Genomic DNA, 16,658 nt, shown 5'->3' with positions numbered 1-16,658 from the left:
GGTAGAATCAACATCATTAAAATGTCCATACTACCCAAAGCAATCTATAGATTCAATGCGCTCCCCATTAAAATACCAATGGCATATTTCACAGACCTTGAAAGAACTCTCCAAAAATTCATCTGGAATAAAAAAAGACCCCGAATAGCCACAGCAATCCTGAGAAAGAAGAATAAAGTAGGAGGGATCTCAATACCAGATTTCAAGCTGTATTACAAAGCCACTGTTCTCAAAACAGCCTGGTACTGGCACAAGAACAGACATATAGATCAATGGAACAGAATAGAGAATCCAGATATTGACCCAAACCACTATGCTCAATTAATATTTGACAAAGGAGGCATGAACATACAATGGAGTCAAGACAGTCTCTTCAATAAATGGTGTTGGGAAAATTGGACAGATACATGCAAAAAAATGAAGCTTGATCACCAACTTACGCCATACACAAAAATAAACTCAAAATGGATACAGGACTTAAACATAAGACGGGAAACCATAAAAATACTAGAGCAATCCACAGGCAGCAAAATCTCAGACATATGCCAAAAGAACTTCTTCACTGACACTGCCCCTAGGGCAATGGAAGCTAAAGAGAAAATTAACAAATGGGACTACATCAAAATAAAAAGCTTTTTCACAGCAAAAGAAACCATCAACAAAACAACAAGAAGGCCTACTGCATGGGAGAACATATTTGCAAATGGCATCACTGATAAAGGTTTAATCTCCAACATCTACAGGCAGCTTATACAACTTAATAAAAGGAAGATAAATGATCCAATAAAAGAATGGACAATGGACTTAAATAGAATCTTTTCAAAAGAAGACAGAAGGAAGGCCAAGAGACACATGAAAACATGCTCAACGTCACTAATTATCCAAGAGATGCAAATCAAAACAACAATGCGGTACCATCTCACACCTGTCAGAATGGCTATCATCAACAAATCAACAAACGACAAGTGTTGGCAAGGACGCGGAGAAAAAGGAACCCTCGTGCACTGCTGGTGGGAATGCAGACTGGTGCAGCCACTGTGGAGAACAGTATGGAGTTTCCTCAAAAAACTGAAAATGGAACTCCCATTTGACCCAGTAATCCCACTCCTGGGAATATATCCGAAGAAACTAGAAACACCAATCAGAAAGGACATATGCACCCCTATATTCATAGCAGCACAATTCACCATAGCTAAGATTTAGAAACAGCCTAGGTGCCCGTCAGCAGATGACTGGATCAGAAAACTGTGGTACATCTACACAATGGAATACTATGCTGCCATAAAAAAGAAGGAATTCTCATCATTTGCAGCAACCTGGATGGAATTGGAGAACATTATGTTAAGTGAAATAAGCCAGTCAATGAAAGAAAAATACCACATGATCTCACTCATTTATGGATAATAAAGAACATTATAAACTTGAACAAAAAGATAGATACAGAGACAGTAAAGCATCAAACAGACTGTCAAATTACAGGGGGAAAGTTAGGGAGAGGTGGGGGAGATAAGAGATTAATCAAAGGACTTGTATGCATGCATATAAGCATAACCAACGGATGCAAAACTCTGGGGGGTGAGGGCATATATGGGAGTGGGGTGGAGGGTGGCAATGGTAAGATATGTACACATATCATACCTTAATAAAAAAATTGAAAAAAAAAAGAAAGAAAGGATATATGCACCCCTATGTTCATAGCAGCACAATTCACCATAGCTAAGATTTGGAAACAGCCTAAGTGCCCATCAACAGATGAGTGGATTAAAAAACTGTGGTACAAATTGCTCACAGCTGTTGCATGAGCTCTCTGTTCATGTCGAGGTTGAAGTCTCGTGATGACTGGTGCCATGGATCTGTCTCTCACCCAGTGGGGCGAACTGAGCCCTCCCTGGAGAAGAAACCCGGGTTCCACAAGATATGTGATCAGTGCTGGGGCCCCGCCAGCAGGCGAGGGGATCCCAAGGCAGGTGCTGGACATGGAGGCCACGGGGGCATAGGCTACCAAGGAGACAAAACTGAATCTCACGTCACCCTGCTTGGCCCCGGAGGATGGCTGGTTAGCCAGAGATGTGTAAGATTCCTCAAGGAAGGAACAACCTAAGACAGGCACAGTCACAGAGGGGCCATCAGGAGAGAATTTGGTGATCAACAGAGGTGGGGCACAGACCCTCACCCCCCCCCCCCAACATTGCAAGGGCCTAAACCCTAGCCCCTTCTGAGGGAGGTCTCCTGCCCCCATGGCTGCTTCATGCTTCCCACGCCCAGCCCAGATCAGGACCCAGGTGACCGACAGAGACTTGGCCGACAGCAGATGCCCTCTCACTCCAACAAGAATTGTTTGAGTTGTCTTGTACCCATGGTGTGGGGAAGTGGGTTTATGATATCTAAATCCAGCCTACCACCAGGAATGCTCAGGACCTACTCAAGAAGGCAAATAATCCTTTCCACTAATATTTACAGGGTAAAATAAGATTGTTGTTAGAGTAATAAATTTGACAGTAAAATAGTAGTCAAGTTTTCAGGCAAATTTAAATTGGCTAGTTGAAACAAGTGAATATTCTAAAAAAATTAATTGTACTGGACAAAAAGGTGTTCCTAAAGTGTTAACTAAAATTTTTATTGGTACTTCATCTCATGATAAAATTGCATACCATGTAATGAACCTAAAACAGTAATATTATAGTGCAAAAAATTAAAATTTAAAAGCCATCAAGACTACATTATAAAATTTTCAAAAGCATCCTAATATTTAAATCAAAAAAGGGGGGATAGTAAAAGAGTATCATGTAAGGAAAAATATCCTGTAAGTAATTACATCTGGAAAATTAATACTTTAGAAAATTAACTGTAAGGCTAAAAGCAAGACACCCATGAAAAACACACAAGGTGTCAAAACAAGCCTGAGGAAATCATTTGGGCAAAAAATGAAATAGGATCCCAAGTCAAATTTATAGAAAATATTCCTTTATTAACTTTTGGTCGACAATATGTTTGTATATTTTCAGAAAACAACTCCAAGACCATGTGGATTCCAGCAACAGAGAGGAATCGACAGGACTACTCCAGCCATGAAGACAGAAGAGAAGCAGTCCAGAGATGGGAGATGCTGATGTCGCCTTGCCATACTAGCAGTTAACTGCTGTGCGTCACTACAGGTTGCCCAGGACCAAACCAGAGAGGGTCAGACCTGCATTACCACCATTTGTCCACCATCCAGAACTGAAATGTCATGGCTGACATGTACACATAAGGAACTGTTTGACATTGAAATTGGATCTCAAAAGAACTGTTGGCCCAGGAAGAAACTCACTACAGACTGATTCGTTTGCCTGTCAGCATAACCATTATTGCTTGCCTCATTTTCGGTTCTTATAAGTGTATTTCTAATAGCACATGATCTCACTCATCTATGGGAAATAATGAACAACATAGACTGATGAACAAGAACAGACCCAGAAACAAGGAGGCATGGATCAGACTGTCGGGCCTCAGAGGGAGGGTTGGGGAGGGTGGGGGTAGTGGGGAGAGATCAATCAAAGGACTTGTGTGCAAGCATATGAGCCTAACCAGTGGTTAAGGACAACAGGGGGGTGGGGGCATGCGTAAGGAGGGGTGTGGGATGGGAATGGGGGGATGAGGACAAATATGTGATACCTTAATCAATAAAGAAATAAAAAAAAATTCTTGCATTTTCTCTGCAAAAATTAGTAATTCAAATTATATATATAGTCTTTATGTGATATGTGTTCATCTATGTGTTATGTGTGGTGAATTTTCAGCCTCCAGATGGTATTAATAGCATATAATCTTTTATTGGCCTAAAAAGATTAAATACTTATGTAAATTAAGGCGAATTTTGTAGTCTGGACAAAATATTTAATATTAAAACTGTTTTTAAGTGTGATTAATGTCTTCTAGAATTATTATCATAAGTCTGTGTTTGCTTTACTTCGATTTACAAAAAGTCCAGGCTATAAGCTTTTGCATATGTATATTTGCAACCTTCCCAAAGTTTCCATTTAAAGAGACTTTTTGAACAAAGAATGACTTTGAGTTAATTCCAATGTGCCCTGGAATACCTCAAGGATTTATTCTCTATCCTTATTGAAGGAATGTTTTTAAACTAAATTAGGCCTATTTTATATGCTTGAAATTACATGGGAAACTTTGCTAAATTAAAAAATAAAAATGACTTCTATTTGTGTACATATGCTTTTATTAAAATGGATTTTCTAAAGATTTCAAACTGCCGTCTGAGGGATCTACCAAGATTCAAAGAAAAGTTCAAATAGGAAACTCCCAGGTGTAACAGTTGACTTGTCAGCAACACCAGTCCAGCCAAGAGGGATGGTTCCCTGTGAGGGCGTCTGGCAGTGGGACTCCAGATATTTGTGGCACAAACATTGGAAGTTTATTATTTCCAATGCTCAATACAAGAAGCCATGGACAGTGTTTTAAAATCTTACATATTATTTGTTCTTTCTATATTGAAATTGTGTATTGAATCTAAATATATATGTACTTATATATATTTTATAATTTTCTCTCTCATTTTACAGTAATTATTATTTTCAAAAATTTATTGTCTTAAAATGATATAGCTTACTAAACAAGCAAAGTTTTTTATCAATCGCATTATAATCAAATCTATAACCATGCCACTTTGTTTTCTCATTCATAGATAGTTATTGTTTTACTCTAATGCATTTTCAAATGTTACATCTTTTAAAAAATCCATGAAAAGGATTCTGACTTATTCTAAATTACAGGTTTCTAAGCAGGTCATATCTTTGAACTGAATGAAAATATATAGAATTCTAAGGCATAACTGAATTCATGAAAACACTGGCAAATAATCAGAATAAACAAAAATGGGTATTGGACTAAATGAAGTGAATATGATTATTGTTCATATGACTCTGTTTAAAATACTGCTGATTTTTAAATCATTTTGTTTTCCAAATATAAGGAAAACTAAAAGCAGACATTCTACATTACTATACATGACTCACTAGAAGATTATAGGTAATGATAAATTAGTCACATTCATTTCACAGTACTCCCAAGAGACAAAGACTTCAAAGACCAAAACTTACAACCAGGAGATTTTTGATTATTGATAAAGACATTAATTAAAGACTCTCTCCAACAGTGTTAAAAGGGACTTTACCTTATCAGGTGCATAACCACAAATGGACGTCTGTCTTTGACACTGGCCTCCATCCACCATGGAGATTGAAGACTTTTCAAGGATGATAAACCACTGGCCATGGGAGCTGACAGCTAGCCCAAGAAGTCAACAAAGCCTGGATGCTCACAAATTACTGCTGCTCAAACCTTGTTCTTATATCAATCACTTCATTGTTATTGACTGAATGTACATTAAATGATTTTAGATTGTTATTACCCTCTTTATGGTTTCCTAATGGAAACAATATATATTTCCCCAGGCCCTTCCTTTATTACACATGAAAAGTTGAATTTGGATACCTGCTAATTTTTCCCACCTACTAGACAATGACATTCTGATGATCAGTTATGATAACAAAAGAGTAGAGTCTTAATTCATCTGGCCAAACATATCTTAAGTACAAGGGACAGTGGATGAAAAAGGAAAACACATAATTAATAAACAATTATGGTAATACATGTAAAGTGATTTTTGGTTTGCTGGGATGCTTATTCCCCTCAGTCTAGCACTAGACATTTTTTATTCCTAAATGGTGTTACTGCTTTAATACTGTTGCTTTTGTTCCTGGATGTAAATGTTATACTAGAGGCAAAATACCAAAACTTAAGACAAGCAGGAAAAGGACTCTGCTCATGGTAGCTCAAAATTTAAAATTGATACAGAATATTTTTTAACAAGGACATATAGGAGCTCATGGCCTCCCATTCACCTGCCTTTTATTTTGAATACAAATTCCACCTCGAGTGCCATTTAAGTTTATAGTTTTGCCTCATCCCCAATGGTCCATTGTTCAGCAAGACAAAACACTAACACTCAACAACAATGCATAATTTGTGTTGATTTATGAACAAAAGGAGAATGTGTGGATGAAAAGGGGCCCCATGCTAACCTGACTAGCTCAAGGAAGTCCTGCATAGAGGTCTAGCAAACTCAGAGACCTTAAGTAACTACAAAGATGGTCTGAAATTAAAACACTAACTCAAAGGAACTCATGGTGGGTAGTCATGTCATTGTCTGGCATCTTCCCTGACAAATGTCAATCTTTACCTTAACCGAGTCTATGTACTGCCTTTTTGAATCTATGATAACATAGCTTTGGATTATCAAAGGAATCTTCCTTATTTTGGACAACTCATTCACAGGCACCACACTGTGCTCTGTGGAGATCACAAATCCCTTCATTGTTATTCACTTCATTGTCAACTTGAAGCTATCCTACATCCACCTATGGAAAAGAAGTATGTGCCTATCATTTTACTGTTTATCCAATCACAGAAGTTTCCACACTTTGCTTTCCCCTCTCTCCCTAATCTACCACCAATGGAGTTCATGTGACCCACATAAGTCTGCACTTTGCTTTTAATTTGTCATTCTCCCATGCGTTCTCTCAACCCATTGAGATTTTGCTCCCTGGCAATTGTCGACACTTTGGCTCAAATAAACACACAAAATTTTTTCACAGCTTTGAATGTTTTTTTACATTGATAAGAGAAAAGGTTCTTGGCAGGAAAAGTAGAACTGGAGGTGAGGAATATGAAACACATTAGTATCTTAGATCATTTTCTTAGCAGGGGACAGACAGCACATGCTTTATTAACAGTGTCACCAGTGTGATTTCTGACAAAACATCCCAATGTAAGATGAGACACAGAGGCTTTTCCTGGGGTGGAGAATCTGGATATTAGGGCATGTAGTGTGTTCAGGGTGGCACCACTGTCATGGCAACAGAGGTTATAAGGTCCAGGTCCCACAGCAATGAAGACCTAGATCGCCGTGATAAGCCATCCCTGTCCTGGTACAATGTGCAGCCCAGGGAGGCCCCAGCTCCTGACCTGGAGGAAATGAGGACCCAGATTCCTTTGGAAACTGGATGTTAGGAGGGATCTCAGGGAAGTAGCAGGGAGCCTTCTGGAACCCGGGTCCCGTTGACTCCCTGGGGTTCTGGAGTTTGGGTCAACTGGGCACCTACACTCACCCTGAGGTCATGCTGCATACTTGTGGATATATCCGGTATCCGTGCCTCCTGCAGGGGCATGGAGTTGAGGACCCCATCTGTCGGCTCCGGTCCATTCTCCTGTGCGGAGCTCTGTAAAGACAGTTCCCAGTCACCAGGGGTAAGCCTCAGAGCCCTGTTTTGCTGATTCTCTTCCCTGTGACCCTCCACTCCAGACATGCACACATTGTGATCTGCTGAGACCTCCACTGGTGAAGAAAATGCGTGACAGCATGAGGGCCTAGGATTCCCATTGGCACAGATAAGAGACCCCTCTTGAAGCCCATCTCCAAATAAGTGCCCTGCCCTGCCCTTCCCTGGGTGTGATCACAGTAGGACCTCTAGGTTATCCACTGCCCCGAAAGCTGTTCCTGCCCTGGAGTTCTCTCTTCAGGTCCTCTTCCCACCACATGAAGGGGAGGGGATGTGGGCTGCACAGGGCTGGTCTACAGAGGAGGCCGGCCTGGCGTGAATGGGTCTGACCCAGGCCACCTTCTCTTACCTGACGGGATCTTCTTGAAAACGGCCAGAGGTGTCGGGCACGAGTGTTGAACCGTCTACAGAGTCTGGAACAACTCTCACTGCAGGGTCTCTGAGAACCAGAGCCCTGATAACTGGGAACACAACAAGAGAACATCTTGAACTGTCAACCGTCTCTTGCCAAGTGAGTGGCGGTTGGGCAGTTGTTAGAAAGTGGGTGCCTGGTTACGGGGGTTCCGAGTTCTATTAGGAAGTGACCTCACTTCCTGGGATTGCCCCCCCTGACTCCCCTCATCTAATAACAGCTATGGATAGTCCTGTGGGCTGCTGACAGCTCACCCACCTTCTCCACGGAATGCCAACAGTGTACACAGTGACACGAACACACCCTCTCCACAGCCCCTAGAACAGTGGTTCTCAACCTTTCTAATGCCGCGACCCTTTAATACAGTTCCTCATGTTGTGGTGACCCCCAACCATAAAATTATTTTCGTTGCTATTTCATAACTGTAATTTTGCTACTGTTAATGAATCGTAATGTAAATATCTGTGTTTTCCGATGGTCTTAGGCTCTACAGCAGCGGTTCTCAATTTGTGGGTCACAACCCACAGGTTGAGAACCGCTAGCAGTGTCACGACCCACAGGTTGAGAACCACCAGCAGGGTCGCCTAAGACCATCGGAAAACACAGATATTTACATTATGATTCATAACAGTAGCAAAAGTACAGTTATGAAGTAGCAAAGAAAATAATTTTTTGTTTGGGGGTCACCACAACAGGAGGAATTGTATTAAAGGGTCCGGGCATTAAAAAGGTTGAGAACCACTGCCCTAGAAGGTCTGGGCGCAGTCAGCGTCTGAGAGTTGAGGAGACAGACCTGGGTTCAAATTCAACCCCTCATTCTTACCTCTTCTTGATCCTGGATAAGTCACTGTACCTGTCAGTTCCCGTCTCTCCCCTGCCTGCACAATGGGTTATTGCAGCATGTGCTTCTTAGGGATGTTCAGGCTCATGTGGGTAGTAGCTATAAAGTAGGAGGAGAAATGTCACTCATCAGTAATGCCTCCAGCCTCTTTTTTTTCTTCCTATTCTGTGTCTGCTTTTCTTCTAATCCAGTCAAATTCATTATATTGTGTGTGTGTGTGTGTGTGTGTGTGTGTGTGTGTGTGTGTGTGTGTGTGTATCCCAGAACAAAGCGACCCCACCCTCCCCCCTGGTCCCAGGATACTGAGGAATAGGCAATCTGTCAGGATTTGTAAATTTGGAGACCAACTCTGTAGGAGAGTTTGGAGCCTTTGCCTGGAAGGCCTGAACATTCCTGAACTCTGGACTCCAAATGTCAGGTACATTGGGCAGCATCTACCACTCTATTGAGGTCAGTTTCCCAATTTTCCACTGAGGCTGGGTTCAGAACTGCATACTAGTAAGCCTGAGCTCAGAAGACAGGGGGCCCAGCTCCCTCAACCCTGGATGGGTTGTGGACAGAGGTGCAACTCTGTGGGTTCCAAATCTGAGCTCCTTTTCAATACTGAGGAAATGGCCATCTTGCCTGGTGAGATATATATATTTTAGTTGGAAGGAAATAGGTTTTGATTAAAAAACAGATATTGGTTAAATATTCCTGCCATTTGTACAGAAGCTTTACTCTGAAGAAGACAATTAGCTGGATGTGGTTAGAAACAAATAAAGTAGCCCCAGTATCTACTGGCTTCTTAGTGGCTTCCCTTTCTATGATCATTTCAACTTCTCCCAAACTCTCAGTGAGAAGGGGAAACACCCTTGGGTCAACCCTATGCTTGTTTTTCTTGTGTGTGTTTTTTTCCCTAAATCCTATTTCAGTTTCCTGTAATCCTAACAGTGGACAGACTTCTTTACAGGAATTTTCTTGCAAACCATTTTTAGTAATTGTGTTACATTTGCTCACAGAAACCAGGCGGTATACTAATTGGCATAGATTGGAAGAGCCAGGATTACATGTTCTAACAGATAAATGTCTTTGTGAACCCATCAGGATCATTGAGAAAATCAGGAACAATTGCTGGTTCCTCTCTTGCTGAGGCAAGCTTTTCTCCAAAGGGAGCTGTGGGATTCCTATTCTCATTTTTCCTGAAGTCAATAGGGAGTGGTAGTGGAGGGGACTGAAGGGGAAGGAAGAAGGGAGGAGAAAGGGTGAAGGATATAGTGGGGGAGCCAGAGAAGGCGGAAGATGGGGTGTTGCTATTCATTAGCTTCAGAAGAGTTCAGACACAGTCTCTAAAATTTCTAATTCCTTTCTTTTTAAAAAAGAATTTATTTGTGCTTCTCCTTAGAATCTCCTCATTTCCAAATCAAGATATGCTTCCCATTCATTAAGTTTAATGGTAGAGCTGGCATTTTTCTAATTCTTATTGCATTCCAAAAAGTTAATTTAGGCATGCAAAGAAAACTGCGTTTTGACCATTTTTAGGTGGATATCTTCTGTATAACATGCTGGAGAACATGCCGGAGAATGCCATACAGCTGCGGCAAACAAGGAGGCCTCACACATCCCACTCTCCTCCCCCAGCCAGGGCATAGGCACCAAGCTGATGGGGCTGCAGGTGGATTACTGGACGGCAGTCCAGCCCACAGGCAGGAAGAGAGACACAGAGAAAAAAGACCTGCCTACCGCAAAAACACACTGGAGTGCATCTTCCACTCTCTCCAGGTCAGCAGGCTGCCCAGGAGTGGTGAGGCTGCAGCAACACCCACCATGTCCATGATGGTGGCACCAAGGAAAAGAAAAAGAAGGCACTGGTTTTGCCCAAGAAAACCAAGGACAAGGTCGTGGAGTGCAAAAGCCAGTGCACATGGAGGGCATAAGCCGCCTGGTCTGCAGGGCCAAGCACCAGCAGAACATGCTGCGGGTCCTCATCAAAGGTGTGGTGTGGAACGACGTGAAGTTCTTCCAGATGGCAGCCTAGGATGGTGGAACGACCAGTGGAACGACTGGTCACTATGATGTGAACACCAGGAGCTGCCCCCAGCCCGCTGGCACCAGGCCAGCCAAGGTGGGTGCCAGAGGGGGCTCCCCCGATAATCCTGCCAGTCACTCTGCAGAGGGAGCTGACCTGCGGCAGCATTGGGGGGGGGGGGAGAGACAGGGGGAAAGAGCGTGGGACCGGCAAGCTGATGGCACCAGGCCAGCCAATGTGGGTGCCAGTGGAGGCCCCTCAATCGCCCTGCCAGTGGCCCCACAGATCAGCCCTGATCTCTGGTCAGGCCTACGGACCCTACCCATGCATGAATTTCATGCACTGGGCCTCTAGTATATACATAATTTTGCTAAGTCTGAAGAGCATTAAGAATCACCATAGAAAACAAAAACAAAAAAAGAATCACTGAAGGAGAACCTATAACATAGGCCTCTCATTCTCAAGCTTGAACTGATCACTTTTTTAATAACATTTGCTCGGCTGGGACACAGAGGAAAAAGCAGGCCTTCTGTGTCAAAATACAGCCCCTCAGAGTCTAAGAGCATGAACCTGGTTCTTCAGATCAGCATCACTGGGTGGGAATGGACCACTGGAAATATTTGATAGGATAGATAGCAAAGAGACACCTGGAATAAGTGGGTTCCCAAACCTTATCCTGTCAATTCCATCTCAGAAACATTAGGCTTTTTATGAGTATTTTCCCAACTGACATAAACATCCTCCCGTGATGTTAATTGTATTGTATATGAACAGCATGGCTAACAAATTCATGTGACATGATGAAATGTGGCAAAGTGCTGTGATGGAGCCTAAAAAAAGAGAATGGATCATCTATGTACTTTCTTCTGTTGTCATTTGTAAGTAAAATGATAACATGGGGGAGGGGGGGAGTGCGAGGGGGTAGCAAAATATCACTGTAGGTATACATATAGCCACATGAATAAATTTTGTAATTTTGAAAGTGTGAATATTATGGACTAAATGTAAAAGAATAAAATATATGTGGAATAAAATATAATCACCTGTGTTACTACTAAATCTTAAAATGCTACCATTGCCTGTGTGTCTTTAAATAGAACATTAGGGTGTCAGTTGGGAGACTGCTGAACTCCTGATTCCATCCCAGTTTTTCCTTCCCCGGAGCTAGTTACTACCATCCACTTTGTGCTTATCCTTAAGTAGGTTTCTATAATTTTACTCGAAAGTTGTGTGCACACAAATTATATTTAGTGTTGATTTTGCATTTTTGAAATTTTATTTCAATAACATCATTCAGAATGTACCATGAAACTTGCTTCTTTACTCAAATCATGCTTTGAGATTTGTCCACATTGCTACACATGCTCCAGTCCATTACTTTTACTGCTTTAACAGGTATTTACTATGATTACTTTATTCTCGTGTTGAAGGACATTTAGGTTCTCTCTAGTTTTCCACCATCATAAACAATGCTGAAATGACTTCTTTTATCCTTCTTCATGGGCACGTGAATGAAGGTTCTCTAGAGTATGTTGCTAAGAATGAATTTCTAGCAGAAAGGCCATGCACACCTTCGGTTTTACTAGTGTTTGCAACTTCACTAGCTGGTTCAGCCATCCCCGCCTCCCAGCTGCTTGGATGTTGGCTGCTCACAGCCCTTTCTCTGTCCAGAGCGGGTAAGCGCTCCCCCTCCACTGCCTTGGGATGTAGGCTCAGCCAGAGGCCAGTGATGACTGGCATGGGGTAGACAAGCCTGGCTCCCTACCTCCAATGGGACTCATTCAATGGGTACAATTCCTGTTCCAGATTCCCTCTCAAGACCAGGCTGAACGTAATGTGCTGAGTCCACATCTCTGCTCACCTCCCTCCATCTTCTCCTTCTGAGGTCACTCCTTCACTAAACTCTGTCCCAGTTCCCAGGCGTCACTGCTTCCAGGGAGCTTGGCCCAAGATGACTAAAATTGCCAAAGTTTCTCCAAAAGGGCTGCAGCAATGTCCACAGTTAGGAGAGGCTTGAAGGCTGAGGAAGAGGAAGCCTTTCCAAGAGACGAGGTGAGGGAGGGAGAGAGGGAGAAGGCAAAGGCGCTGAGATGAAGAGCTTTGTGAATTCCACAAACTGAGTGAAAGCCTGTATGGCTGAAGTGTGGGGAGCAGAGGAAAGAGAAGGACACTGGTTGAGGTTGGAGATGTATGTAGGAGCCAGACAAGTAGACCTCATAGGCTAGTTTCCTTATTTATTTTTTTAATTGTTACGGGAAGTTCTTTAAATGCTTTGAGCAAGAAATTGATCGGGTTTGATTTAGACCAGTGATGGGCAACCTTTTGAGCTTGGTGTGTCAAACTTCGCCAAAAAACTGAGCACAACTCGGGTAGTGTGTCACTTTGAGGAAAAACCATTATTCCGCAATAGTTATAGTTTAAATAACATAAATGTATAATTGTTATATATAATTGTATTTAATAAACCAAAAACTAAATATTTAACTTACCTGCTTAGTGACTTCTTTGTTCATCAGTCAGTCGGTTTCTTTTGTTGGTCTTGATATTATTTAGCTTGTGTGGGGTGCCATGAACTAAGATAAGTGAGGAGGAGGGGGAATTCTTTAACTAACCTGCCTATTAGTGACTTTTTGGTTGCTGAATTTCATTGGCTAAATCTTCAATTGAAGGTTGGTATTTTGTACACTTCAGGCCCAAGCAAGCGCTACTAACTTTATCTGTCAATCTGTTTCTTTTGTTGGTTTTGATATTATTTAATGCTGAGAATAAGGCCTCACAAAAGTATGTAGAGGGAAAAATTTTGAGTAAAGCCATTGCTATATTTTTCAGGGTGCTAAAAGTGTCTGGTAGTCGGTTCCAGGCACTCCAAATTTCCTGTTCATAGTGGCACTCCTCTTGATTCTCCAAGCGGCACCTTTCCAGATTCTCAAGCTTTGACCTCAAGTCGACAAACACCTGAGCCCAGATACTGTCTTGAAATTCTGCAAGTTGCATCTCCAAATCATCAATTTGCATCCATTGGAAACCATTTAATTCCAAACTACTGTAGACTACTACATCAGGATACTTAATTATTTTCATGGCCTTTCTAGACTTCTAAATTGACTAAATCTATCACTAAACTGGTCAAGTAACGAGTCTAAAACATGCTGGTACTTCATATGCAAGAGTTCCATTTCATTTTGTACAGCTGCACTGGCCTTCTCAAAATACTTTGTTACTCGAGGAAAATACTTATAAGTTTTAGTTTCTACATCTCGCTTGAAAATTTTAACTTTACTTTCAAAAGCTTTTATGTATCCAAACATAACATACTTTTGCCAAAACCTTGTAACTTTAAGTTCAGTTCATTAATATGAACAGAGAGATCTGTAAAAAAACATCAGGGTGTTGACCCACTTATCATCATTAAGCTGAGGAAAGTTTCCCAGATCCTTATCGTCAAGAAATACCTTAATTTCTTCAAAGCACTCCACAAAGCGCTCAAGAACTTTGCCTCGGCTCAGCCATCTTACATTATCGTACATCAGCAGTCCACTGTAGGTGGAATCAACCTCCAGTAAAAGTGCCGAAAATTCTCGCTTGTGAAGGGGGCGAGCAGCTATTAAATTAACTATTTTTGTAACAACTGACATTAAGTCGTTTAAGTCTGTGAATCCTGCCTTGGCACATAAAGCCTCCTGATGGATAATACAATGAAAAGGCACAATCGGATGTCCAATAGCTTCTGTAAACAATTTGACAAATCCAACTTTTTTCCCCACCATATTTGGTGCCCCATCTGTCGTCACTGACACAACTTTAGAGATATCAATGCTTAGGTCACGAAATGTTTCTATAACAACCTTACATATTTTGCTTCCTTATTTACTTGTTGACACTGATACTAACTTTATCAACTCTTCTCTCATTGTGAGACCATCAGAATATCGACCAATAATGGCCAACTGAGCATGTGATGTGACATCAGTAGTTTCATCAAGAGAGATCGAAGAATATTTACACTTCCTTATGTCTCTCTTTAATTGATGTTGTACATTTGTGTTCAGTCTCATTATTCGGTCTTTTATATTTCTACTGAGTGGTAACTCAGATATTCTCTTAATAATTGCATCTTTATTCTGCATATCGTGAAATAGAACTGGTGCACATCTTAGGAGAGTTTCTTTAATAAATTCTCCCTCTCTGAGCGCTTTTCCATGCTGAGCTATAGAGTGAGCAATGCTCAAACTTGCAGATGTTAAATTTGTAGAGCCTTTCATAAATTTAAGGATGGAATTAGATTGGCTCTTATAAAGGTGTAGCTGCCTGGAAATGTATTCCTTCCTTTCATCCTCACTTTATTCCAAGAGCTGGGAATGATTAGTTTCAAAATGTCTATTTATGTTCCATGTTCTACTTACTACCGTTTCAGTACATAGAACACAAAATGATCTGCCATTTTTTTCTATAATGCCATACATCTCAGTCCATGTCTCTTGAAAGGGTCGGCCACTGCTACTACCACTTCCTTTACTTAACCTTAGCTTTTTATTTTTTGGATTCTCCATCGGTGGGGGGGGGGGGGGCAGTGACAGAAGATAGAATTATAGATAGCTTGTTAGGCCTGCAGGCAATTAGGGATTAACTAGCCTAACCAACCACAAAATGGTGCATATAACTGTCTTTTAGGAAAGGGCAGGGTTAATAAGCAGAAATAGGGGTTAATAAGGATGCACAACAGTAATAGTGGTGAAATGGAGTCTGCATTATGGAGCAAGATGGTGTTCCTTATGTGAATTAAAATGGCTGCAGCTATTTCTAATGGCAGGAAACGGCACCCATAGCATGCCACAAACCCTCGCCTCTCCCAGCCTCCCCCTCACTTATCTCAGTAATGATGGATTAGAAATCCATGACACCCCAGAACAGTAGATAATGGTTGCTGTGGTTAACTGTTATTTGGTTACTGGTAATGGAGGGGCCCCCAGAGATGCGTCCCCCGCTGCGTTCCGCTGCTCCCTGCTCTGCCAGCGGAAGTGAGGGCAAAGATCCTGGCTTAACCAGAAGTCCCAGAACTAGACGCTCTGTGCCGGACTTCTGTTGTTTTGGCCTACAGACCTCCGGCACAGAGTGTCTAATAGGGAAGGATGAAACATTTGCGACTAGAGTCTTGGAGTAGTCGCAAATGTTTCATCCTCAGGAGCAGCAAATGTTTCATCCTCGGCATGCGGCCGCCTCAGTGGCCACGTGTCATCAGAAATGGCTACGCGTGTCAGTGCTGACACACGTGTCATAGGTTCACCATCACTGACCTAGAGCAATGTGGGGGTGAACAGAAAGGAGCACAACAAAACCTAAAAATCACTCCCACACCCTACAGAACCTCCCACAGTCCCTTTGTGACATCTAGGGGTCTTCCATTGTTGCTGTCATTTTCTTATAGTCTACACACACACACACACACACACACACACACACACATCCTAGGACCAACTGCAGCCAGGTCTTTCAGAGTTTTCAATTAATTTCCAATAGTTTCTCATCCAACCACCTCCCCCTTCCAGAGTATTTCTAGGGGAAAGGAGCTTTCCATCTAAGTTAGGATACTGTATTAATTATCTTTTCCTACATAACAATATTACTATATATTTAGTGGCTCAAAAAAAAGCACACATTTATTATCTCACTACCTGTGGGTGAAGATCTGGGCACTGCTTAACTGGGTCCTCCGCAGCTGGCTATCAAGGTGACAGCCAGGACTGAGTTTTCATGTGAAGACTCCACTAGGAGTGATCCACTTCCAAGCCCTTGTGGGTTGCTGACAGGGTTTAGACTCTTGCTGGCTTTTGGCTGAAGGCCACCCACAGTTCCTTGTCATGTGTGCCCCAACATCACCACCTCCTTCATCAAAACCAGTAAGAAGTCTCCCAGCAAGAGAAGCATTAGAATATGTCACCTTTGCCCTAGCATCCGCCTGCAGACTGAAGAGTCCTGAGTTGGATTCCAGTCAAGGGCTCCATCCCCAGTAGGGAGTGTGCATGAGGCAGCCGATCAATGATCTTCTCTCATTATTGATGT

General features: G+C 42.0%; 1 protein-coding gene across 3 annotated transcripts in view; it reads right to left on the bottom strand.

The window, feature by feature from the left end:
• LOC129147457 (phosphofurin acidic cluster sorting protein 2-like) overlaps positions 1-8,610 on the bottom strand; it is a 30,665-nt gene extending 22,055 nt beyond the window's left edge. For all 3 annotated transcript variants that reach the window (XM_054709673.1, XM_054709674.1, XM_054709675.1), the window contains exons 1-3: positions 8,603-8,610; positions 7,687-7,798; positions 7,167-7,277 (exon numbers count right to left, since the gene is read on the bottom strand). In XM_054709673.1, coding sequence (XP_054565648.1) covers positions 7,167-7,226 — 60 coding nt within the window. In that variant the 5' untranslated portion in view covers positions 7,227-7,277; positions 7,687-7,798; positions 8,603-8,610. The remainder of the gene's footprint in view (positions 1-7,166; positions 7,278-7,686; positions 7,799-8,602) is intronic.
• Positions 8,611-16,658: the final 8,048 nt, after the last annotated feature.

Source organism: Eptesicus fuscus, chromosome 20 (assembly GCF_027574615.1).
Source record: "Eptesicus fuscus isolate TK198812 chromosome 20, DD_ASM_mEF_20220401, whole genome shotgun sequence".
Classification (NCBI taxonomy): domain Eukaryota; kingdom Metazoa; phylum Chordata; class Mammalia; order Chiroptera; family Vespertilionidae; genus Eptesicus; species Eptesicus fuscus.
Note: the sequence above shows the minus strand (reverse complement) of the source record. Positions and strands in the feature narration are given on the sequence as shown.